Consider the following 27,938-nt stretch of genomic DNA (forward strand, 5'->3'; position numbering starts at 1 on the left):
AAATCCTAATATGATGAATGAAAGCTGAAGCAGGCCCAATATACTTAAATAGGCTTAAGATTTTTTTTTTATAGTGGACTGGGTCAGACCCGGCCCAAATGTTATTTCCATCATCTTCTTCATGTTTCTTCAAAGGCAGAAGCCCTAGCTGCCTGCCTGCCTGCCTGAAGACGAAATCAACCGGTAATGAAGATGGAACCGTGACAGCCGGAGCCTGCAACGCTGGAAGGAGGAAGCAACGATGGCTAAAGCTAGCATCGCCTGAATGGGGGGACAGTAGCGGCGAGCCGGTAACCCAGCCAACCTCCGCCGTCACTCGTTGTCACGACACCAACGCCGGCGATCGCCGCCGTCCATCACGGCAGTGCCACAGTTCCCTTTCGTCGTCGACTGGAGCATGAGGAGCAGCGACAACCCAACTTCGCCGGCGTCGCCTGAAGAAGAGGAAGCAGCGACAACCGGAAACCCAGCCTCGCCCCGCCATCTCTCCTGGTGCTACGCCAGCTTAGTTGCCATGTCCAGCGTCCAACGACACCACCCACCTCCGCCATCTCTAGCTTCGCCACCAAACGGAGACCGTAACCGGCGAACAAATCCGGCGATTTTCCGGCGAACAAGTAGCAAGGCAGTAGGTCTATTGTTTTAATTTCGAAATTATTTTCTTTATATTTTGAAAACAATTTATTAATTTTTTTCCAAAATTTTTCTGGAAAAAACTGACATGTATATATATGCATATATGAAATCCGAATATATATGTACATACATGATACATACTGTAAAAGCAAAGCACAAATAATAGATGTATGCCTTTAATAGAATAAATGTATTCAGGTTGCATACATATTCAGCTTAGCCAAAATTATTCTTAATTTCAGTAGAATTAGAAATTAATTCACTCCAAAACATACACTTCAAATTACATAATTATATCCCGACTGAATAAATATATTTTTATGTGTATAGTTTAAAGAATTAAAACATATACAAAATCTTAATGTATATGAAACTTAACTTGTATATTATTTTAGGCAAAACAATCAACCAAGCATAGATTATAATGGATCTGAAACCAAATTACTCAACCTTGATTTACTCAAATTGAAAGATTTTGCCTTTTGTGGCCCAGAGTGGACACCCAAGGATGGGGAGTTTCTACAACTACGGTTCTTCCTTATTGAGCGCTCTGATCTTGAACATTGGAATGCAAATGCAAATCATTTCCCAGTTTTGGAGTGTCTAATTCTAAGATATTACTTGGACTTGGAAAAACTTCCAAATGATTTTGAGGAGGTTTGTACATTGCGATTAATTGAGTATGGCAATTGTTGTTCTTTCTCTTGTGACTTAAGCAAAGGTGATCCAACAAGCACAACGAGACTTGGGATATAAAGGATTTGTTGTTCGTGATGTAACTAAGGTCTCTCTCTAATTCCCTTTTATGAATTATGAATTTTGATAAATAGTTTATGAGTCATTTGGTTCTAAATAATCAATTTTTTTTAATCCCTCCTTCCTCTCCTATTTTTTCTTAATTGTTCTGGTTTTTAATATTATTTTTTTTATTAGATTGAGTTGCAAACCAATGAAGGCTCCGAAAAAAGGAGTGATGAGAATGCAATTTGATAATTTTGTGTTTGAGGAAATCTGGTTTAACCAAGGTATGCGTACCAAATTACCAATGGAACATAAAAACCTAGCTACCCTCATTTAGACATTTTATTTTGGGTATTTGCAAAGAATTTTAGCTTTTCCGTCTGTGTTTCTTGAAGGGAATCATATTCAAGTTACAATGGTGCATTGGCTTCATCCCCAGAAATGCATCCTGGCTGCCTGAAGTTGTGGTGTTCTCATTTGCAGCTTGTCTGTTATTAAATGATGTCGATGTTGAATTGGAGTTCATCTTCAATAATGTGGCTGGCTAATGTATTTGATATGTTGGAATTTTTTATAAGTGGTGTTTTGCAACTTGCAAATCTCTAATGGTTAGCATAGAATTGGCCAGGTCACATTAAAAATCAATCCTTATATGGTGGACCATGATTCACACAACTATGTACATTGGCGGAGCCAGAAAGTCTGGGTTGGGGCCTGAATTTATAGAGAAAATTTATCATCTTAGTCAACATTAATACCAACCATACAATATCATTATATATATACCATATATGATTGTGTCAATTATTATTGATAATTATTTTAATTATACTATGTGCAATAATATATTAAATTTATAATTATATGAGTACGATCGTTAAGATTGTCAAACATTACTTTCGAATTTTTCACAGAACACAAAATATATAAAATAGTTAAAAAAAAAAAACAAAAAGAAAAATTGCACTTTTCATCCCTAAGTTATAGGGTCATTGTAGAATTCATCTCTAATTAATAGTCGTGCTCATTTTTCATCCCTAAATTATACTCCCTAATTGAAGTTGCAAATTTCGTCCCTTTACTAACAAAACATTATGATCAAAATTTGCAACGCTAGTATAGCTTAAAGACGAAGAGTGACTACAACTTGTTATTAAAAGGACGAAATTTGCGACGTCAAATATACCTTAGGGCCGAAAAGTGAGCACAACCAACAATTAGGGACGAATTCTACAATTATCTAATAACTTAGGGACAAAAAGTGTAACTTTTGAGTTCATTTAATATATAATAGATTTATAAAAAAAAAAAAAAAAAAAAAATTACGAGGGGAGCCAAAAATGTAATTTATCCATAATCTAATAATATATACATATATGTTTACTAAAAATGGGAGGTGGGGTGAGGGGCCAGGGCCCCCTACCCCAAGGGGTGGCTCCACCCTTGACTGTGTGGATCATATATGGTCCAAAATGACGACATACGATATGCCAATCAAGTATTGGCAGCATGCAGTGCAATACTTCTTAATATATATATATATATATATATATATATATATATATATATAAACGAAAAGCAAACATTTGGCTTCGTTACCTCTCCAGCACGCCATTGTTACGTCTCTAATCTTCAGAGTAGTTGTTTTCTTCTCTTTTCGACGCATCTTTGCAAGCCTAAATTTTCATTAAGGTGATAATATTGTTATTCTATAGTTGTTTTATTCTCTTTGCAAGCCTAAAGCTTCCTTAAGGTGATAACATTGTTATTTTATAGGCAATGTTCCATTCCTTGCAAATATCTATTCAAAAAACAGAGAAAACAATTCAAACTACGTCATTTTTCTTCTTGGTCCATGCTGCTACGTGGATCATGGTCCACATTAAAATTTTCCCATTAAAAATTTCTCCAACCTAACCCACCTAAAAATTGCGTTAAACAGGCCTAATACAGCGGTGTGAGCCTCCTTTTGATAGCTCTACCAGCAAATTATTATGTGGACCGTGGTCCACACAGTGTTGTGTATACCATAAAAAAAAATACATTTTTAATATATTAAAAATATATTATTTTTGTACTGAATGTACATTATACAAAATAATGTACTTTTAGTACTCAAATACTATAATTTTTCTGAATATAAGGTACATTTTAATATATTATATTAAAAGTAAATTATTTGTGTACTGAATGTACATTATTTGATAATATACAAAATAATATACTTTTAGTATTCAAATATTATACTTTCAAATAGTATAATTTATGTACACAAATAATATCAAATGGATACCAATATGTGATTTTCCCAATTATTTCTACTTATATTTCCCAAATAATATTAAAGGATGTCAAATCCTCTACATGCTTTAATATTATAAACATTAATTTCTTTACAAAGAAAAATAACTTCTAGCATAAATGGTCACAAGTTCAACTCCTAAAGGAGTTGTTCTATTAGCTTTCTTGGTTTGACTCGACCAACTATGAAGAACATAGACTGATTTACCTCTTTATGATCTTTTACCGACTAGAATTTTAAGACAAAGTTTATCCAATGCACATTCTCAGATGTTGATTGCGAATTTTTTTCTTCCCTCAAATAAAAAGGACATTTTATTTGATTTTTTATTCAACAAACTAAAATTTTATCAAGTTAGACATTTTAGTGTGGTTGTTTGCACAAAATCAGCTTTTTCACTTTCTTGAAAGGGAGTCACAGATTTTTTTTGCACTTTCTGTCTCATGATTATAGTGTCACTAACAACTTTGATCCACAACTTTCAAAACATGCAGAATTGGTCCACGATTATTACTTTTTTAGCGAATTTGGTCCTTCCAGTGCATTCTCCGTTCAATTTTATCGTATTCAAATTAATTTAGTGGAAAAAGACAATATTACCCACGTTAAAAAGGTGGAAAAAAATTTCATCTAAAATTGATGTTTGTTTGTCTGTTATCACAATGATGTTTCATTGAGTTGTTGTTGGAGTTCATCTTCCATAATGTTGGTTGGTCGGTTGAACAGTTATTGTATCAAAACAATGGTTCATTAAAATAATAAAATGTATGATAATGTTGTATTGTGAAGTTTCATCAGAATTCTTATTATGTCTCTTATGATGTTTGTGGTGTGTTGTGGAAATTATAAACTTCCATTTGCAACTTTTCAAGCTCTAATGGTTAGCGATTAGTCATAAAGGCTCCAAGAATAAAGCTTTTTCTTTGGAAATATCCTCTGGTAATGTCCAGGTTGAACTTCCATTTGTAGGTTGCACAATCTGTAATGGTAAGCCATAAAGCCAAAACAAATGCAAGTATAAATGAAAGATGATTGCTGAAATACTTCAAATTTTTGTAACAAATATTTGAGGATCGTTTACTAACTTGGAAAAATGGAGGATTTTTCAGAAAAATAGAGAAATTGAGAAGTGAAAAAAATAAAAATTGGAGAAGATATTTACTAAATTTTTTCTTCCAAATGCTTACTCCTTCTCCAATATTCTCCAACTGTCCATGATAATAAACATCCACTGCACCAGAATTGACAGGAGTAGTCTTACCACAGAAATCAACTTACACAATTAAACACCAAAAACAAAACACCTATGTCTGCCTAATCAGCCTCTGCACAAGGAATTTTAGTTGAACATAAAACAGGAAGAGGAGGGAGAAGGGGTTGAAAAACAAGGTTCGTTGCAGCATCGAATCGAAGCAATGACGTTATTGTAACACCCCCGATTTTAGGCATATTTTAAAACATTTTAAGCTTAGGAAATACGATGAAATCTAATCATTTATACCCAAATAATTTGGAAGCTAACCATAATAGTTGAGGATGTTATGCCACATCTATGCGAAGAACTTAGATGCATAGGCTACTAATCAACTAATCATAATTCGTAAATAACATCTGTATAGCATAGTGGCTCACAGGCCGTCAAAAGTAAAGGCTAACGCTAACTAAGACTAGGAATCTCCGCTCCATCTAGCGCTCTCTTGTATCAACTAGACTGCACCTGAAAAAAATGCGGTGTAGCAACCGTTAGCGAAAATTGCTAAGTAACCCACTCAAACGCGTTGAGTACAATATGTATGTATGTATGTATGTATGTATATATATATATATATATATATATATATATATATATATATATATATATATATATATATATATATATAGTGAAAAGTTCCCATGCGGTTGAATTCTTCCCGTGCGGTTGATTAATGTGCGTGAGCGTTTTGTACCAATGTGCGTGAGACTTGTGCTTAATGTGCTTGAGATTTGTATTTAATGTGCGTGAGTGTGTAATGTTAATGTGCGTGAGTTTTGTACTTAAGGTGTGTGAGTCTTGTGCATAAGGTGCGTGAGTTTTATGCTTAATGCGCGTGAGTGTGTACTTAATGTGAGTTGTTGTTGAAACTTTAAAGAGCATAAGTTTTGTGCTTAATGTGCGTGAATTTTGTGTTTAAGGTGCGTGAGTCTTGTGCTTAAGGTGCGTGAGTTTTGTACTTAATGTGTGTGAGTGTATACTTAATGTGAGTTGTTGTTAAATCTTAAGGTGTCTGTGTTTTTGTGCTTAACGTGCGTGAGTTTTGTGCTTAAGATGTCTGACTTTTGTGCTTAATGTGCGTGAGTTTGTTTTCTGAATGTATTTTGTTTATGTGTTTAATTTGCGTGTGTTGTGTACTTAAAGTGCGTCAATGTAATGCTTAATGTGCTTCCAACCGCACAACCGCACGGGAAGCCTCAAATGCACCTCATCCCTTCTCCATATATATATATATATATATATATATATATATATATATATATATATATATATATATATATATATATATATATATATATATGGTCAGGTTCCTGTGAGGTCAGGTCTTCCCGTGCGGTTAGTGCGGCATACACCATTAGGTATGCATAAATGCACCACACAGTGTTCGTAAATACACTATATGTGTGGTGTATTTTTTTTTTTTTTTTTGTGTGGTGCATTGTTTTGGCATTTTATTCTGGTGTATTTTCGAACACTGTATGGTGCATTTATGCATACCTAATGGTGTATGCCGCACTGACCGCACGGGAAGACCTGACCTCATAGGAACCAATATATATATATATATATATATATATATATATATATATATATATATATATATAAGGAAATCAGTTGAGACTTGAGAATACATAAGTATAATCTCAATAACTCTAGCTTTAAAATCAGAACATTGACTCATTGGAGGATACACTCGTCAATCCAAACAAACACATGACTTACCTATAGGATCGACACAATAAGACAACGTTAGGATACAAGAATAACAAATCGTAACCAAGTTACACGTTCCAAGTTCCAACCTTTATACTGCTCCATCCTTATAAAAGTTCCAACCTTTATCTCCGAGACCACCATGTACACCAGTCCAACCTTATCCTTCTGGAGCCATGCCCCCCCGCCACCTTTTCGCCAGCTTTTCATAAACATAATCATAATAGCACACGCAATGCAATATCATGAGCACACGCAATGCAATATCATGAGCACACGCAGTGCAATATCATAAGCACACGCAGTGCAATATACCACCAATCATTTTGAGCACGCAGCTCGTTACCGCGAATCTCATCACATTAATCATACACAGACATCATCATAGCATTCAAGGCTCAACAATAGCCTATTCAAAGGGTAAACAAGGGAAAGTACACATACGAACCAACACTGGATGATAAGTGACATCAAGATAATCATAAGACTCATAGGAAACATCATAGGCTTTACATTAATCCAACGAACCCACCACCTCTCATATGGAAGAGCAATTTGGTGCCATTAGACCACAAGGTCCTTGGCAAACTATTTCAAAGGTAAGGCACAATATTAGTTTCTTATTTATTTTTGGGTAACGAGGGAGGCCACTACCCGAGGGTGTGCACAAACACCCTCTTGTGAGCCTAGCAGGCAAAGGAGGTAAACTAGCCTCGGTAACTAGGTTGGCTCTTAGCTGACAAGTTCAAACCAAAAATATCAATAGGCCACTCCTACTAGGAGTTCGATTTGGAACCTTGTGGTTACCAAGCCAACAGCCTAACAAACCTGGTTGGGGTTGCCCAACAAAATATTAGTTTTGAACATTAGGGTAGTCAATAGCCATAAAAAATTCTCCCACGAATTCTATGCACTCACCTTTAACGTTTGTCTGCATGTTTGTGTTTCCACGTCAAGAATTGATACAACATTCTTAGCAGCTGCTGCAAGATACCTGCCAAGACGAGGCTGAAATCTCACCTGAGCCGTGTCACCCTATTTCAAATAATGAACATCAAGATCAAGTCAGGATACCAAATAACAGTGACAACGAGGAAAGTAGCACCTTGAACGCTCTTGTGCATCTACCATTGGTGATGCTCCAGTACCTAATCTCACCATCCCTATCACAGGAACAGATCAGGTCTAGGATCTTCTTTATTGGGATGGAAATCTAGTGACATAACACCAACAGAATGCCCAGTAAAATTCCGAAGGGAGTATCCAAGCTACACAACAACCAAAACAGGTCCAATTAGGATAGTTTTAAAGAAACCGTGGCAAGACACTTCTCTCAAAATCTCCTTTCCATTTTTGGTTAGATAAAGGTCTAGCACATCCATTTTCAGAAATAACTCAACTAAGTGTTATGCACAATCTAACCATCTATCTTCAAATTTGAACGATCAACCAAACTTTTTAAGTTTGGACATGAACAAATTTCAGAAAGAAAAGAAACAAAGTATAGTATAACCTTGGCATTACATTGTCAGCACCCCAAACTCTTACACACTTGTCAAAAGAAGATGTTGTAAGGCGGACCATGCTGGGGCTAAAACGAACATCAGTTATGAGTGATGAATGCTCTTCAAGTGTAGTCTTTGGCTTTATGGTATCTGTATGCCACGAAACAGCCTGCATGACCAGATGATGAATTAGAACTTGTGAGGAACAATTAATATGAACCAGTGAGAAAATACTTAGGTGAGAAATTGTTCACCTTTTTATCATGGCCACCGCTGACAAGCAGCTTTCCATATGATGAGAAGTGGTTATTAGAAGAGAAGGAAAGAAGTAAAGTTGGTTAGAATCAGTTAGGATATTTTCTTCATTCAGTTAGTGCAGTTAGTTCTATTAGCCGTTGTATATAGGTTTTGTGTAAATTCTTCTTCATAGTTGATGGATAATGTCAATGTAACAGTGTTCATTCTTTAGAGTATTAAAGCTATCACTTTTTTCCTTTTCTTTCTTAGTCCTGTTCTGTAATATGGTATCAGAGCCATAAGCGTCCATGGCTTGGAACTGCGCATCGATCAGACCTCCTGGGACCTCGACGGCTCCACCTGTAACAGGAACTGCGACGGCTCCATCAGCACCGACGAATGTCAATCCCGCAGCAGCGAATTTTGATCCAAACGACGGTGTCAGCCCATATTTCTTGCATCCGAATGAGAATCCTTCGCTGATTCTAGTCTCAATTGTTCTCAGTGGCCGGAATTATCACCCTTGGGCCAAGGCAATGGATATGGAATTGCTATCTAAGAACAAATTAGGGTTTGTGGATGGCACATTCCCCATACCAAACGTAGGTGAAGTGAAATACCCTTATTGGAGGAGATGCAATAATATGGTGGCAACCTGGATCATGCGAGCCATTTCCCCATAGATCGCATCAACACTTCTTTGGGTTGGATCAACTGAACGTATATGGAGCACACTAAGAGCCAGGTTCAACGAGGCAGATATCTTCAGAATCACCGATCTACATGCTGAGATTCATCAGATCAGACAAGGTGACTTAACTGTTAGTGCTTACTTTGCAAAATTGAAAAACTTATGGGATGAGCTTCAAGTCATCAAGCCTTTGCTTACAAGCAAGTGTGATAGAATGTGTGACTGTGGATTGTTGGAAACTTTGCAACAACATCTAGAAAATGACAACCTCTTGGTTTTCTTTAGAGGCCTTAATGAGACTTATGCATCTGTTCAGTCTCAAATTATGATGACAAAACCCATTCCTACTGCTGACGAGGCATTTATGATGGTTCAACAGCAAGAAAGAAGGTTCCACAATGGGGTAACTAGGATGCAAACTCAAGAAGTAGGCAGTGTTCTACTCACACAGGGCAATGGAACAGGTTTCAAGAAGTTTCATTCCAACAATAACAAGAGACCTGTTTGTTCCTACAGTGGTTTTACTGAATACATAGCAGAGAAATGTTACAAGAAGAATAGTTATCTACCTGGGTGGAAACCAATAAATAAAGCTGTTGGTTCTGTTAATTTGGTTGCAACCAACACTAATGAGCAGTCTTCCAATGAAGATACAGGGTCTAATAGTACTGGTTCTATTACTCTGAGCCAAGATGAGTATAGATTGATCAAGCAGCTTTTCCAGAGGGATAGAATGACTCACCAATCATGCTTGAGTGTGACTGGAGGAGTGGCACCCCATGCCAACTTGATTGCTGCCAACTTTGCTCCTAATTCCCAGCTTGAAGGTACTCACTCTGAACTCTCTTCTGAAAACCAAGCTGTTTGGATATTAGATAGTGGGGCTACCCATCATATTGTGTGTCATCATAGCATGTTGACTAATGCAAAAGGGGTATAAGGTATGTTTGTTGAACTACCTAATGGAGGCAAAGCTGATATTACACACATAGGATCTGTTATGCTGATGATTTGGTTCTGCAAAATGTATTCTGTGTGCCTGCATTTCATTATAATCTAATCTTTGTCAGTGAGCTAATTTAGACCTCCAAGTGCAAAGTGTTGTTGTATTCTGATTGGTGCATTATACAGGATCAGGAATGTGAGAGGATGATTGGCTTGGCTAACTTGCAAAGAGGGTTGTATTACCTTGTAAAACCAACTCTTCCTGTTTCTAATAAAGTAGTACAGGCTAGAGTCAATTTCTATAATTCTGCCAATACTTGGCATGCTAGATTAAGGCATTGCTCTTATGAAAAATTGAAGCAATTACCTCCTTTGTTGAATGTAAATTTGAAAGTGAATAAAGATGATGTTTGCAACACTTTCCATTTATCCAAACAAAGGAGATTACGCTTTAGTACTAGCTCTACTGTCTCTAATGAGTGTTTTGATCAGATCCATATTGATATCTGGGGACCATACCACACACACACCATATATGGACACAGATTTTTCTTAACCATTATGGATGATTGTAGCAGGGCCACATGAGTCTATTTACTGAGAGAAAAAGATGAAGTCAGAACATTAGTCCAAGGATTCTGTGTTTTAGTCATGACACAATTTGGGAAGATGATCAAGTATATAAGAACAAACAATGGACAAGAATTTAAAATGGATAAATTTTATCAAGAAAAAGGGATAATCCATCAGACAACTTGTGTGTATACACCACAGCAGAATGATGTAGTTGAGAGAAAGCATGGGCACATTCTAGCTGTTGCAAGGGCACGGAAGTTCCAATCAGGGTTATCAGATGGTTTCTGGGGGGATTGCATACTGCATGCAGTCTATATTATTAAAAAGCTACCTTCAACAGCTTTGCAAGGTCAGATTCCTCATCATGAGTTATTTAAGAAAGCACCTCAATACTCACATTTAAGGGTTTTTGGGTGTTTAGCCTATGATGTCTTGCACAAAGGGTATCTCGGAAAGTTCTCACCTAGAGCCAGGAAATGCTTTTCCTTGGACATCCTAATGGAGTAAAAGGGTATAAGCTCTATGGCCTGGACTTTAGAGAAGTATTTGTATCAAGGGATGTGGTGTTTTATGAACATGTATTCCCTTACAAGGTAGCAAACTAGACTGGCAGGCAAGGATCACCTCAGGACCTCATTCTGTTAAGTGACACCAACATTATGGAAGATCTTGATTTCCAGAGGATTGTACAAAGAGAAGAAAGAATTTACATGTGGTCCCACACTTGATGCTACTCAAGGTGATCCAGTGCAGGCTGATCCTATTCTAGTGCAACCCAGGAGGTCCAACAAACAAATATCTAGACATGCTTATCTGAGAGACTATGATTGCAATTTGCCTACTGCTAGGACCTCTCCTCACACCCTATCATCTGTGCTGTCTTACAGGAAGTTATCACCTACATTCAAGGCCGTTGCTGCCAATATTCTTAATATTCAAGAACCCAAGTCCTATAATGAGGCTATAAAATATGACTGTTGGAAGGATGCTATGTAAGCAGAAATAGATGCCTTATAGGCCAACAACACTTGGGAGCTGACCACTCTTCCTCCTTCCAAGCAACCAATAGGATGTGGGTGGGTTTACAAAGTAAAACACAAGGCTGATGGAACAGTGGAAAGGTGCAAGGTCATGCTGGTTGCAAAAGGATACACTTAGACCTGTGGAATAAACTATGTGGAGGTTGCAAAAGTGACAACTATTAGAACATTGCTTACTATGGGATCTGCAAAAAGGTGGCAGTTACATCAACTTGATGTCAACAATGCTTTTCTACATGGAGATCACAATGAAGAAGTTTACATGACCCTTCCCCCAGGGTTTGTTCCTAAGTAACCTGGGCAAGTGTGCAGACTAAAAAGATCACTCTATAGATTGAAACAAGCAAGCAGACAGTGGAATGCTAGGTTAACTACTGAGCTGATCATCATGAGGTTTAAACAAGCAGTGTGTAATAACTCTTTATTCACTTGGAGATCTAGCTTGTGATGATTTCATTGCCCTCTTGGTATATGTAGATGATGTGATATTAGCTAGTAGTGACAGGACTCAAATTCAGTAGATCAAAGACCATTTACATTCAGTTTTCCAAATCAAGGACTTGGGAAGCTTAAATTATTTCCTTGGATTGGAGGTTGCTAGGAACCACACAGGCATATCCTTGACTCAAAGAAAGTATTCCTTAGACCTTCTACAAGATGCAGGTTTCCTTGAGAGTAAACCTGTAAATGTCCTATGGTCCAGACAAACAAGCTCTCCAAGGAGGATAACGAAGCATTGGAGGATAACACTCAGTACAGAAGACTGGTGGGAAAACTTTTGTATTTGACCATGACTAGACCTGACCTGCATATGTTTTGTTGTGCAACAGTTGTCACAATTCTTAGATAAACCCACTGTTTTTCATCTCCAAGCAGTCCACAGAGTGCTTAGGTACATTAAAGGCTGTCCTGGACAAGGTTTGTTCTTCCCTGCAGATTCCAATCTAAAGTTGAGTGGCTTTGCTGATTCAGACTGTGCAGCTTGTTCTGACACAAGAAAATCTGTTACTGGTTTTTGTGTGTTCTTGGGAAATGCCTTGGTGTCCTGGAAATCCAAGAAGCAAAGCACTGTGTCTAGATCATCCTCTAAAGCTGAGTATAGAGCCCTTGCTCTTCCTGTTTGTGAAATACAGTGGTTATTCTACCTTCTTCAGGTTCTCCAAGTGCAGACATGAGAAGCAGCCATCTTGTTTTCTGACAGTAAATATGCAATTGCAATGGTAGAGAATCCAGTCATTCATGAAAGGTCCAATCATATAGGAATAGACTGTCACTTGATAAGAGAGAAGATCCAAAAAGGCATTATAAAACTCTTACATGTTCTCACTGAACATCAGATAGCAGATATCTTGACCAAACCCCTACAGCCTATGCCATTTCAAATGTTTGTGACCAAGCTGGGGCTCCATTCCATGTACACTCCGGCCAGCTTGTGGGGGGTATAGTATTAGAAGAGAAGGAAAGAAGTTAAGTTGGTTAGGATATTTTCTTCATTCAGTTAGTGCAGTTAGTTCTATTAGCTGTTGTATATAGGCTTTGTGTAAATTCTTCTTCACAGTTGATGGATAATGTCAATGTAATTTAACAGTGTTCATTCTTCAGAGTATCCAAGCTATCAATTTTTTCCTTTTCTTTCTCAGTTATGTTCTGTCATAGTGGCAGTAGATTACTTTACTCACACTTGCACGAACAAAGTTTACTTCCATAAATGTGAACCATAACATTATAATTTATTTACATCAGGTTCATTCCAATGCATTAGACTGACTAAAACAACATTATATATTCTTTGGTAGAGTTGATGTTTTAGAAGATTATTTATCAAGTTTAAAATAGTGTAGTACTCCATTTTACATATTTAAGAACATTGTTAAATGTATACACGGATATCGGTATATATGTATATCCAAAATCCATGCATGCATTGGCATAAACATACCAATCGAATGGTTTCCGCAATTTCGCAAAGTTCCCAAGCGCGCCAAGTCGCCAACTCTTATATATGAGAAGCTAAGTTAACATGAATTGTTTAGGGGTCATTTATCAATTTGAAAAAATGGAGGATTTTTTAGAAAAATGGAGAATTGAAAAGGCTGAAAAATGAAAATTGGAGAACTTGTTTACTAAATTCATTCTTCTAATTTCAATCTCATCTCCAATCGCCCACTTTTTATACAATTCCGGAAAATTGAGAATAAACATTCTCCAAATAGAGGAATGGAATACATGGGTGAACAGTGGATGCGGATGAATAGTGCGCAAGTAGGGGCGACCACGGTTCCGGTTCCGGTTCGGAACCGTCGGTTCCGATTCCGTGGATGGCGAAACCGGAACCGGAACCTTATAGTAAGGTTCCGGTTCCGGTTCCAGTTCAGAACCGGCGGTACGGTTCCGGTTGGAACCGCCGGTTCTAACTGGAATTATTAAAAAAAAAATTAAAAATAACACTATAATATTTAATTTTTTCGGTTTGGAACCCGAACCGTCGGTTCCGGTTCCAAGATTTTACAAACCTTAACCGGAACCTTATAGGTTCCGGTTAAGAACCGAAACCGGAACCGTGGTCATCTCTATGCGCAAGGTCGTAAGAAGTTGTCATCTCTCATTTATACTTGCATTTTTGGCTTTATGGCTCACCATTAGAGATTGGGAAAATTACAAATGGATGTTCAACCAAGACGTTACCAGAGGATAATTTCCATAGAAAAAGTTTTAATCTCGGAGCTCTTAAAGGTGTAGACAACTTACAACCGAGTTTGTCTGGCTGTTAGTTTGCTTGGTAATCATAATGTTATAATTTCGACAATTTGTTATTGGCCTTTATCGAGATTGAGAATTTGATAATCACAAAATTTTAAATCAATTCTATATGAAAGTGATCTATTGACTTTCTAGGTTTCAACAGATTCCAATAACATCTCAACAAATATCATTAACCAATCATTACTTCAGCTTGCAGCGAGGATGCATGCATATTTGGAAAGTCCATGCATATGTGACTCCCTTCAAGAAAGACAGTGAAAAGCTGATTTTGTGCAAACAACCGCAGTAAAATGTCTAACTTGATAGTGTAATATAGTGGCTAGAACATTAATCGAACAAAAGTTCAAATAAATTTTCTTCCTTTCATGCTAGAAATAATTTTTCTTGGTGGAGAAATTAATGTTTATAATATTAAATGATCTTGAGGATTTGAAATTTTAATTAAAATATAATGTAATTAGAAAAATCACAAAACATGACTTAACCGACTAGGTTAGACTCGCTTCGCCCAATTTTTAGGTAGGTTAAGTTAGAGAAATTTCTAATACAATTCAGTCGGTCTCGACCTGTTTAGGGCTTTATAGCTAAGGATTTGAGATTGGACAATCTGCAAATGGAAGTTCAATATTTCCACAACACACCACAAACATCTTAGACCAATCAACAAACATAAAGGCCAAGTCTAGCACCTGATGACTAAGAGATTGTTGGGCAGGGATCAGTGAAGGGCTTAAAAGCAAAGTCCATCACCTAGTATCTCAAAAATATATGACGAGTATATAAAGAAATAAAATTACGGATTGATGTTAGGAGGAGAGATTATTGGGCGAAAACCAGTAAAGGCCAAATCTGGGCAAGTCCCATGAAACTTCACAATACAAATTAACATTTCAATGAACTATTGTTTTGATACAATAAAACTTCAACCAACCAACCCATTGATCCAACAGCAACTCAAAGAACCCAAAAAAACATCATTGTGATAACAGACATACAAACCCAATGAACCGTAGTTTGGATAAAATTCAGAACTAACATCTCAACCGAATACCAAATCATGTTTACACTAACACTTCAATGAATTTCACAATCTAGTAATAGACAGACTATCACTTATGAAACATTATTCTAACATATCAAATACAATAACCAACCAACATTATGGAAGATGAACTCCAACATCAACCCAATGAAACATCCTTGTGATAACAGACAAGCAAATGAGCAGACCACAACTTCAACTAGTGAGGATGCATTTCTGGGAAGCCAATGCATCATTGTAACTTGTTTATGATTCCCTTCAAGAAAAGCAAAGTGAAAAGCTAATTATTTGCAAATATCCAAAATACAATGTCTAAATAAGATGGTAGGTTTTGATGTTACATTGGTATGCATACCTTGCCTAAACCAGATTAGCTCAAACACAAAACCACCAAATTGCAGACTCAAAGTTTTTTACCTGAGCTTTCATAATCTGTTGACAGCTCAACCTAAGAAAAATAATAAAATTAAAAACCAGAACAATTAAGAAAAATAGGAGAGGAATGAGGGATTTAACCAAAAAAAAAAAAAAAAAACAAACAAAGGAAACAAAAGACTAACAGAACCCAAAGGCACATAAGCTATTTATCAAAGTCATAATTCATAAATGGGAATTAGAGAGAGACCTTAGTTACATCACGAACAACAACTGCTTTATAACGGGACTCTTGTTGTGATTTTTGGATCTCCATTGCAGAAGTCACAAGGGAACAACAACAATTGTCTAACTCAATTAATCGCAATGTATAAACTTCCACAAAATTATTTGGAAGTTTTTCCAAGTCCAGGCAATATCTTAGAATTAGACACTCCAAAACTGGGAAATGGTTTGCAGTTGCATTCCAATGTTCGAGATCAGAGCGCTCAATAAGGAAGAACCGTAGTTGTAGAAACTCCCCATCCTTGGGTGTCCACTCTGGGCCACAAAAGGCAAAATCTTTCAATTTGAGTAACTCAAGGTTGGGTAACTTGCCAATAACGTCCATATCTTCCCATGAAAGATACGTATTACTAAGAGTCAATTGCTTGAGGTTTGATGGAAAAAAATTTGGGAGATTAAACCTCTCCACCCTTCCCATTTTAACCTTTAACTTCTCAAGTTGACATAACTGAGCAAGGCTGTCAAGAGCATTAGGCAATACTTCACCTTCAATGTAGATCCCCAACTCCTTCAGGTTTGGAACTTTTGTAAAGTTTGTTGTTCTTGAGTCCCGACCGGTAACTTTGAACCATGAAAGAGTTTGTAAGTTTTCTTGAACCAAGTTTGGGAGATAAGATGAAGATCCCTTGTCAAAGCGCACATGCCTTAACCATGGCAAATCTAAAACATCACATGGCAGTTGCAATTGATACTCTTTTGTCCACGCGCTGAGAATGAGAGTTTGCAAATTTTGGAGCTTAAACAATTGAGAGTTACAAACAGAACCTATAGTTGTTAAAGCTAAATATCTTAAATGAACCAAATTCACAATCTCACTAGGCATGCCATGCCAATATTTTATGAATGATAAATCCAATACTCTTAACAACTTCAAAGATGAGAATAAGGACCAACACTTTGCAAGATATAAATTTTCATCAAAGTAGAAAAGAGAACGGGTTTTAAGTGAAGAGTTAGTAATTGACCAACAACCAACTTCACGACTTACCCAACGACGCTCTTCAAGAAACTTATTATCTTCCGCCTCACTAACCATCAAAATATCCTCATCAATTGCTTTTCTCAAGCAAAATTCTAATGAATCATGAAGCATACATGATTTGATTTTTCTATCCAAACTCCTCTTGTGAATTTGAACTAGCCTTCTTTTTATAAGATCACACAAATATTCTTCAGCTATCTCTTCTATACTCTTGTTCATCTCCGGGCTTACAAATCCTTCAGCTACCCATAACTTTATCAACTTTTTCACATGAATTTTGGTATTCAGAGGAAAAACTCTGAAATAAAGAAAACAAGGTTTTAGGTGAGTTGGCAAATAGTCGTAGCAAACATTAATTGAATCGAACAAGAGCTCAAAAGGATTCTCCTTCCATGATGAAATGATGAACAGAATATCCTCCCACTGCCGTGGTGAGTTGTTGAGTCTGGACAGAAGTCCACCAATCAAAACAATTACATGTGGCACTCCCATACATTTCTCAACAATGCATCTCCCTATTTTCTCAAATTCAAGGGGTAGACTACTACATTTTCCATTAGACATGGCAGTTTTGCTTAATAATTTCCAGCTTTCTTCTGGATTCAGAAAACGTGTTCTGTAAATCCACATACCTGAGCTGCTTGCAAATGTAGCCAATCCCATATATCGAGTAGTTATCAGAACTCGGCTTCCATTTCTATCATCTGGAAAAGATGTTCTCAATTGAACCCATGCCATTATGGACCAAAGGTCATCAATGACAATGAAATACCTTTGGCCCATCAGAAGTTTGCGGAGTTGCTCTGCTAGCTGCTCATCATCTTCTTGTTTGGAGATTTCTTCTTTGGGCAATGACACAATACAACTTAAAATATCAATGAATAGATTTCTCCTACTGTGTAGTAGTGGACCTTCAACCGTCCATGCTTGAATGTCAAAGTGAGACACAATAGATGGATCTCCGTAAACTTTTTGGGCCAAAGTAGTCTTACCGGTCCCGCTCATTCCCACAATTGAAACAACTTGTAGTTGAGTGGACGAAGAAGTTTGAATGAGCATGCCTTTTATTTGCTTAACATCACCTTCGACTCCTATTGTTGTATTCTCGAAATCATCCCCGACGTTCTCTAGCTGTAAACAAGGAGGTGTTGATGATGAAAAAGAAGAAGAAGCATCATCAATAGAGGCGGTACCTGAACTCATTAGCAGATCTCTGATTTGCACTTCAACAGACTCAAAATCCTTCACTACTTGTTGCAAGCTCCGATGAAGATCTTCAAAAGCTGCAGCATCTACTGCTACTGCGCACTCACCCTCACCCTGCAGCTGGTTAGCCGCCAAGTAAACTTCACCCAGTTTGGACTCGATTTCATACTCTGCTTTCATTGCAACATCTTTGATTTCTTCATCCAGCCTTTTCATCACTGCCTTAGCGCAATCGGGATCAGAGGTAATTATGGGCTTTGGTTTGTCAAGATAGGCCTGTAGGAAATGGAGCTTGTCCTTTAAGGTGGATAGGATGATTTGAGCATCATCTACATCTATCTCAGGAAGAATCAAAAAAGGATTTTTATTATGAAGAAGAAGAAGCTGTACATGTAGTTGATCTACTATTCCTAGTAGACTACTTACAACAACACAATCCATTGCTCAATTCAATTGCTTATTCTCTTGGATCTTCTTTTTCTCAAGTACTGATGGATCGGATCGGAGAATTTCCAGTATAGGAGAAGAAGTATTTGGTTGGTGTTATTGTTCAAACAATAATTAAAACAAGAGATAATAATTAAGGGTTCATTTCTCTAAGCATTGCATGATTAATTAATTGATTGTTTAATTAGATCGATGACTCATCAATTGGATACCCACTAAATTACACAAAATATAAGTTGACTTTAACAATAGATAGACAACCTAACATATTAGTTGTCATGATAACATTAAGATTTTTTTTTTTTTTTTTTTTTTTCAAATTAAATATAACAATAGACAACTAGCATATTAGTTGTCGTGATAATATTAAAATTTCATTTCAAATCAATACTATTATTAAAAAAACAAAATCCTTCTTTTTAACTTTCCGTCTAAACTCTTAATAATAATAAGGTTAGCAGTAAAAAGAAAACAATGAAAAAGAATATGTAATTCGAGAAGCCATAATGTTTTAAAATTATTTCTATATGTTGTTTTACTATTAATTTACTAAATAAATATGAATATAGGGAAGATTTTGTAAAAAATAAAAAAATAAAAAAAATAAAAAAAAAACCAGTTATTTATAATTTAGGTTAAAATTACAGGGCGTTATTTTACTATTAATCTAATGAATACAAGGAACATTTTGCAAAATAAAAAATAAAAAAGAATTGTTTATTAATAATCAATACTTCTATACAATTATTAACAAAACCCCTCATTTTAACTTCCTATTTAAGATTTTGAATATCCAAATTGATCCAAAACTTCCTATTTATGCAAATTTTGGAAAAAAAAAAAAAAAAACAGTCGGGTTGTCTTATATCGTTCTACCTCCATTAGTTGATACTTCAAGGTAACTTACTATGTCTGGGATGAAAGAACCAAAATGAATTCATGAGGCCGGGTTTAATTAATGAATCGCTTCCGAATAGTATGTTTTGGGTTTATTTAATTTAGATAATGAAGATCTGATTCTAAGTTATGTTTTGGGAAAGATTCGACGTAGGTTTATACGGATACCACCATAAAATACATTAAAAATTTAAGTAAGTAGTTATAATTCAATCAGAGGGCGTATAATTTATCGACTTTGCATCAAAGATTCGAAGGATTCATTTTTTATCTTTAACATGCCTTTCGCGGGAATACAATTCGAAATGCAAAATATCAAGAAACATTTTTTCTTCCAAAAAGTAGAAGTCAAGTATATTTTAAATTAAGGTAAGGAATGAGAAATATGAAAATAAGATCTTCTGTTTGTGAAATTTGTGAAAAATTTCGACTAATCCGTAGAAGATGACGAATTATAGTAATTTGTTCCAACTCGAGACATAAACAACAAGAATAATCAGACTTGCCAAATCAACCAATGTACAAATAAAGAATTGTGAAATGGATATATCCATATTGTTGAACTTATAATATATAAACATAAATGTTGGCCTGGTGTAGCAAAAATGAGTGATGGTGAGTGTACGATTGTGAAATGTCGTCCTCAGGGGATTGGGGGTTATGACACGTAATATGCAATCACAACAAACTAGGCACTAGCGTAAGGAAGTTAACAAGAAGCTAAGCAAATCATAACGAGGTTTAGGCTATGGTAACTAAACAAAATAATACAAACACATATTAACAAGATATAAACACGAAATAAAGAAATATGACTCAAGCTAGAGAACATTATCATCAAGATACTTCAACAACCTATGGGATCAGGGAGAACAAATAACCAAGGAATCAAGTGAGAATGCGAGTAGGTATCCTACAATTTATTAGGCACGTGGCAGTTTCAAAAGCGAAGTCCCAATATTGTAGACTTATTCTAATACAAGATAATACTAGACTAGGACAATAATAATAAATGTAACAAATAATAACATTACTAATAATCTAAGAACCACTCTTGTGATTAATAAACAATGATTCGAACAAGGAATCGCTCCGCTCTCGTGACGTATCAATTCCAAGTCTATCAAGCACACAAAGCATCTAAAAAGCCTCAAATTTCCCTTATTTTTGTAGGAAGAAATCGGGTCTATGCAAGGGGTGGTTCGAATTCATCACCCAACTCTCGTTGAGGCAAGGAATCCTCCAAATACATGCCAATGAATGTGTACATCAAACATTAACAAGATATAAACACAACATCCTCATAAACACTTGAACCCTAGGTTAGCGTTCTTCCACTTTTTGCAATAATCACAAATTAAGCATCAAGATAGACTATACAACCCTAACTCAAGTCCATAAACTAACTACTCATGATTCAATAGCATAAAGAACACAAAAATCATAAATGTAAAACATAAACATTGAAAGATAAAGAGATTAAAGGAAAGAAAACTTCGCTAGTGAAATGGATGGTAAATCTTGAAATCCAAGTGTTCAATCATTGATTAAAAGCTTCAAATATGTTTTGGAATCTAAATCTAAACCTAATCTAACACTATAATATGAAAGAAATGAGTAGAAAATGTCTAGAGTTCGAACAAGGTCCAAAACTGAGTTGAAAACGGACTTAAATATGAGCAGAGCACAGGTGGCACGGCCGTGTCTTAAAACTGCAAACTTCACTGTTGCAAAGATTGGTCTAGGTGATCCTAGACCGTGGCGATTTCTCTCCTAGGCGCTCGCCTAGGTGACTAGCCGCCTAGGTGCCCGCCTAGCGCCTAACTTGGCCGACTTGGCCACCTAAGTAGCCAACTAGCTCCTAACTCAGCCGAGTTAACTCGTCCATTTCGGTCGAGTTAGCCGAATTAACCCGGTATATATATATATATATATATATATATATATATATATATATATGTATGTATGTATGTATGTATGTATGTATGTATGTATGTATGTATGTATGTATGTATGTATGTATGTATGTATGTATGTATGTATAATATGACATATATACACCCATATATGTGCACTATTTTTTTTATTTTTAGTTAGTTGCATAGGCGCACATCTAGAACGCCTAGGCTCTAGCCGCTACTCTACCGCCCGACTAGCGCCTAGCGCCTACTGCAACCATGGCAAAAATACACGGCCTCACGCACGACCGTTCATTTGGCCGTCTCTTTTGACCTTCCAAACGTCTGAATTTGGATTTATGGTCATAACAAAAGTTGTATCTCTTTAACTCTTCTTTTTAATGGCGCAAGAATCACTTCATTTGGACATTGCTAGGTTGAGATATGATCAAAATACCAAACAGTAGTCGGTTTTGGACTATAAGTTTGGAACTTCAACTTCAAGGACGATTTTGACCATTGTGACTTCCTTTTTAGGCTTTGATGTCTTCATAGGAGTTGTAACCCTTTTATTCTTCTTTCCAATGGAATAAGAATCACTTAATTTGGATACTTATAGACCAATATATTGTCTGAATACAGAACAGTGGTCAGTCTATGCGAGAATTTCGGCGTTTTGACACTTGTTTCACTTTTGCCTTGGTTTGTCCATATGATCAAAACCCTTGTAAATATCACTCTTTGTATCCTTGAAAGTATTCATCCATCTCCATAGCTTCTTCTTGGCTCCCATGAACTCCTAATGCATCCAAAACGCTTCATTTGACTCAAATGCCCCCCAAAATGCATGCAAATACTCATCTTTGCTTCCAAAGCTTTCCAAACCAAACTCCTTGCAAAATAATACCTCCTCTGTCCCATTTTATTTGTCCTACTTACTATTCATCGGTCAAACCAACTCTTTCTTCTTTGTTTATTTCCTTTAATAATTTTTACTTATTTTTAAATATAATTTTTTGTGTTTAATAGTACTTTTAGTGTAGTTTCTAAATATATAAATTTTATATACTAATACTAAACTTAATATTATGAAAAATTGGATTAAAAATAACTTTAGTCGAGCCTCGTTAACTGAACAAGACACATAAAATGGAACGGAGGGAGTACAATGTAGTCCTAATCTCATGAAGTTTGGAATGATCTATAAGCCAAATGGCTTAGTGAAAATGGGCAAAAGTATAGACAAATAAGCACTTATCAAATGTGTTATCCAACTATGAGCTTAGGCTTTTAGTTGAGATGGAGGACATGTTTCAATTTGGTATTAGAGTCAACCCCATGCCAAAGGTCATGGGTTCGAATCTCTGCGTCACCCAATAAAAAAAGAGACTTGGCCCGCACCCGTGAGGGAGCGTGTTGAGCATATAATATATAAATATAAATGCGCCATCCAACTATGAGTGGTACAGTATATATACGGAGGTAGGCGTTGCTATATTGTATTGAGTACGGTGTACCTGTGCTCGGGGTCCGCTGATAGTAGGTCGGTAATCTCGAGGCAAATAGTACGGGTGTGAAGTAGGTGGAAAAGATCCCTCACTCGGTATAACAATTATGCATATAAATTTGGTTTTAGTGTGAGGAAGGGTCATCAACGTTACAAGGGATCTACTAACACAATTCAAATGAAGAACTTTTGTTGTTCTAAGGCTGGTTATAAGGCTAACAGTGGGGTTAAGGCTTATTCAAAAATTGACACAAGGACAGGGTGTGAAGCATTTGTTCAGTTTGACGTGGGTGATGATGGGTTGTGGACAGTTACAAAACATGAGAAAGTGCACAATCATGAGTTATGTGTGTTCTGTGAAAGAATAGGTCCTGGCAGTTTTATTCAACTCCTTTTTTGGTGTTATGTTTCCTTTATTATTTTTAGGTTGGTTGTAACTGTTCCTGTATTCTCTGCTTGTAGCCTCTATATAAGAGGTAGCCTCTGTTTATTTTGAACATTGAATACACAGTTTCCATATGGTATCAAGAGCCTAATACTCTAAAGAGTTTTTTTTTTCTCTCCCCAAGCATGTCTATCACACAAACCACCCAGATTGTTCATCTCAATGCCCCAACCCATTTTCCCATTAAATTAACTACTACCAATTTCCCAATATGGAGGAATCAAGTTGAGTCTACTCTAATTAGCCTTGATGTTATTGGCTTTATTGATGGTTCTATCAAAGCTCCGGAATGACTTTCCGATGCAGCTACAAACACCATTAATCCCCTTTACACAATTTGGAACAGACAAGATCGTATAATACTGAGTGCTCTCTTAGGCAGTGTCTCAGAAACTCTACAACCAGTTATCTCTTCTGTTTCTTCCGCTGCAGATGCTTGGTCACGCTTAGCAACCTGTTGTGCTGCCTTTTCCAGAAGCCGCATAGTCTCATTGAAGGCAAAGCTTGCGAAAAATCCAAGAGGGAGTCGCTCTATTGATACCTATATGCGCGATATGCGTGCCATCACGGATGATTTAGCCCTTGCTCAAAATCCGATTAGTGAAGAGGATCTAGTTGTTCATATCTTTACTCAATTGGGTGATGAATACAATCCTATCCTTGCTGCTGTCCGCGTACGGACTACACCAATCTCTTTTGGTGAATTAAGTGATGTCCTTACTGATTATGAACGTTTGTTAAAAGACAATGAGGGTGCCCACCAGTCTCTAATTGCTACAGCGAATGCCACTCAACGCCGATTTAATACCTTTCCACAATCGTCAAGATCAACCTCTCAAAATTTTGGACAACAAAATCGTCGTGGTAGAGGTGGTTTTTCTGCTCAGTTTGGACATCCAAATTCTGGCCGTGGAAACACCACTCGCAACAATCATTACTGCAACTTTTGTGATTATCCGGGTCATGACACTCGTTTTTGTCGCAAACTTGCTAAGTTCCTCCGTGACAACAACATTAGCGTCCATATCCCCTCAGTCAATCTGCCCAGGCTCCAATGGTCAATACAACATCTACTACTACTACGACACAGCAACCGTGGATTATGGACTCGGGAGCCTCGCATCATACGGTGAATGACCCGTCCCGACTGCAGTCGTTTGTTGACTATACGGGTCCGGATGAGATTGTGCTCGGCAACCAGAGTCATCTACTTCGTTCACATAGAAGTGTTGGAGATAATCAGCTCTTATATTTACAAGGTTTGAAGGACAGTGGAGTTGCACTAGCGGATGGTATTAGGTTCCTAAAACACCAATCAGGGGGGGGGGGGGGTGTCTCCATTAGTTGGTTTCACCAATAGAGATGCTTATAATTCAATGGCTGCTGATACAGTCAAGCGATTGGATGGAACTGATTCTAACTCTTTAATTGAAATATTTAGGAGGAGGCAGTCAACCGAGTTCGATTTTTTCTTTGATTTTGAACTTGACTTGGATGCAAGATTGTGCAGTTGTTTTTGGAGGGATGGTCAAATGAGACGAGATTATGAGGTGTTTGGGGATTTGTTAGTGCATGATACGACATATCGCACCAACAAATATGATATGATTTGTGACCCATTCGTATGGATGAATCATCATTGCATGAATGTAATGTTTGGATGTGGGTTTTTGATGAACGAGAGGATAAAATCGTTTGTGTGGTTTAAAGCGTTTTAAAGATCTATGGGTGGCAAGTGTCCACAGTCTATCATGACATATCAATGTGCAGCTACGGCTGCTGCTATTTCTCAAGTGTTTCCAACATCACGTCACTGTCTTTGCATATGGCATATTGGTGAGAATTCAAAGAAGCATATCAAGACGTTAAGGAATAATAAGGATTTCTTGGATATGTTTAACTACGTGTTGAAATACACAGAGACCGAAGCTGAGTTTCAATTTTATTGGACAAGGTATGTTAGTAATTAATGGTTTTTATTGAATTATATTGCATATTTATAGTATTATTGGATTATATTTCATATGTATATAGCATTAGGCTTTCTGATCATTTAGTATATTTATTATGGATGTATATGAATTATGGATGTATATTGTAAGAATTATGGATGTATAGTATAGCAATTATGGATGTATAGCAATTGAACTGACTGGTGGTCCCTGGAAATGTAATATATGGATTATGGATGTATAGTCTATCAATTATGGATATATAGTATTTCAATTATGCATATATAGCAGTTGAACTGATTGGTGGTCCCTGGAAATGTAGTATATGGATTATGGATGTATAGTCTATCAATTATAGATATACAGTATTTCAATTATGCATATATAGCAGTAGAGTTCGGAGCATGTGTTAGAGATGTGGTGATATTGTTTGTTATTCTGCTTCATAAACATTAGTGATTTTGTCTTATCAATTTCAGGTTGGTGACTGACTATAAATGTCACAAGAATACTTGGTTAGAAAAGCTTTATGACTGTAGGGAGAAGTGGTGTCCAGCATTTAAGAAGGATTATTTTTCTGGGGGCATTTTGTCGTCACAAAGGAGTGAAACTACAAATCATTCAATTTCTAGAAGGTTGTTTAAGACAGTTGGTCTTTGTGATTTCTGTTCATCGTTTGTAAGCGTAATTTCTGAATGGAGAAGTAAAGAGAATGGTGAAGATTTTCGTTGTGCTCAAGGAGTACCCGCTATGATGATGGAGCACGTGAAACTTCTTTCACATGCTAGAGAGGTATATACTATTGAGATATATTTTTTGTTTGAGGAACACTTTATGAAAGGCAGTGCTTGTCATAAAAAAATGGTGTTGAATGATGGCCGTCAACACAAGTATCACGTGTGGCGGCTAGATATATACATTATAAGGCATGAAGTTAGTTTTAACCCAGCCAACTTAGACATTTCTTGTAGTTGCAAGTTGATTTCTGAGTTGGGAATTCTATGCTGTCATTGTCTACGCATTCTTCATGTACATTGTGTTTCTAGTATCCCTGACAAATATATCCTTAAAAGATGGACTAAAAAGGTTATTGATGGTAGGAATGTCAACATTGATTCTATGGTTTATAATGTTGGTGTCCCTCCTTCAATTTGGGTTTTTGATATTAGTAGGAAATTTCAAAGATTAGTTGTTTCTAGTCAAGATAGTAGTGTAACTAGAAAATTGTGTGATGAAGTTGTTGACGATGCAAAGAAAACGGTTGAAGTTGAGATTGGGTATGTGCATATTGAAGAGTGTGGTGTTTCATCTTCAAGTGGTGGTGTACAAAATCCTTCAAGCCGGAGATTGAAAGGTGAGCGTAATAAAAAGAGGAGTGGTGTTATTGAAAAGAAGTACAGTCTTGCAAGGGGGAGAAGGAGTGCTGCAAATAAAGTTGCGTTGAGTACGAAGGGTGTTGTTCAATATTTGGTTTTGGAAGGCATATCCAAGCTTGATGGGGATGGATACCTCGTACATCCAAGTTCTTCGAGTTCATATTTTGTTCAGTTTACTAAGGGTTTAGATGACAATGTAGGTGTAGATTGAGAGCATGTTAATACAAGTTGTTATCATTGAACTTATTCAATTCTGGATTTATAGTTTTGTAATTCTGGATATGTAGTTTTGCAATTATGGATTTACAGTTATGCAATTATGGAATTATAGTTCTGCAATTCAGGATTTATAGTTATGCAATTATGAATGTGTAGTTTTGCAATTATGGAATTATAGTTATGCAATTATGAAATTATAGTTATGCAATTATGGATGTGTAGTCATGCAATTATGGATGTGTAGTTTCTATAGTGATGGACTTTGTAGTTACGAAATAATGGATGTATAGTTATATAGTTATGGACTTGTAGTTATGCAATTATAGATGTACAGTTATTAACTTATGGATTTGTAGTTATGCAATATAGTTATGAAGTTACGTATGTGTAGTCATGCAATTCTAGATTTGATATGTGCAAAAAAAAAATAGAATTGCATAGATCAGAAGTAATTAAATTGGTATTCAGTTTTAGCGTCATGCATTCACAGAGTCAAGTCACATTGTTAATGTAGAACACAAAAAGTTTCACATTTTTGAATACAGTCAACATGTCGAAGATACATATTCATTCACTTCTTCTTGGAGACACCTTTGGCCGCTTGTAGAACCACCCCCCTGACTGCGTTCATCCTCCACTTTATGAGATTGGCAGCATATTTCGCTCTCAATTCGTATATGAAGTTTGCCTGTAAATAAAGAACATTAAGTAATTAGTTTTATGCATTTTTTTAATGTATTTTGAAAGTAATATATTTATTGTACTCTTACATTCAAGCGTATGTTCTTCTTGAATCCTGGCGGCCAATTTTGTAGAGTCCCTCGGTATGTCTCCATATGCCGGAGTACATATATTCCGCAATCGGTGACATTTTCAGTGTTGGCCCAGTCCAACTTAAAGAACTCT

The 27,938-nt window shown here is 36.5% G+C and overlaps 1 protein-coding gene and 1 long non-coding RNA gene across 3 annotated transcripts in view; one reads left to right on the plus strand and one right to left on the minus strand.

Annotated features, from left to right (window-relative positions):
- The first annotated feature begins 1,083 nt into the window (after positions 1–1,083).
- Positions 1,084–2,017, plus strand: LOC109171019. Its single transcript, XR_002052518.1, has 3 exons — positions 1,084–1,420; positions 1,570–1,661; positions 1,773–2,017. It is a non-coding gene; the product is annotated as an uncharacterized LOC109171019 (long non-coding RNA).
- Positions 2,018–15,560: 13,543 nt separating this feature from the next.
- The window catches only part of LOC109171012 (putative disease resistance RPP13-like protein 3), a 69,468-nt gene continuing 57,090 nt past the window's right edge, over positions 15,561–27,938 (minus strand). The window contains exons 2-5 of one of the 2 annotated variants that reach the window (XM_019320147.1): positions 17,718–18,415; positions 16,069–17,383; positions 15,799–15,891; positions 15,561–15,699 (exon numbers count right to left, since the gene is read on the minus strand). In XM_019320147.1, the coding sequence (XP_019175692.1) occupies positions 17,370–17,383; positions 17,718–18,415 (712 nt within the window). In that variant the 3' untranslated portion in view covers positions 15,561–15,699; positions 15,799–15,891; positions 16,069–17,369. The other variant, XM_019320146.1, reaches the window with a different exon arrangement.

The sequence above is a fragment of the Ipomoea nil genome, unplaced genomic scaffold, assembly GCF_001879475.1.
Source record: "Ipomoea nil cultivar Tokyo-kokei standard unplaced genomic scaffold, Asagao_1.1 scaffold3384, whole genome shotgun sequence".
Lineage (NCBI taxonomy): Eukaryota > Viridiplantae > Streptophyta > Magnoliopsida > Solanales > Convolvulaceae > Ipomoea > Ipomoea nil.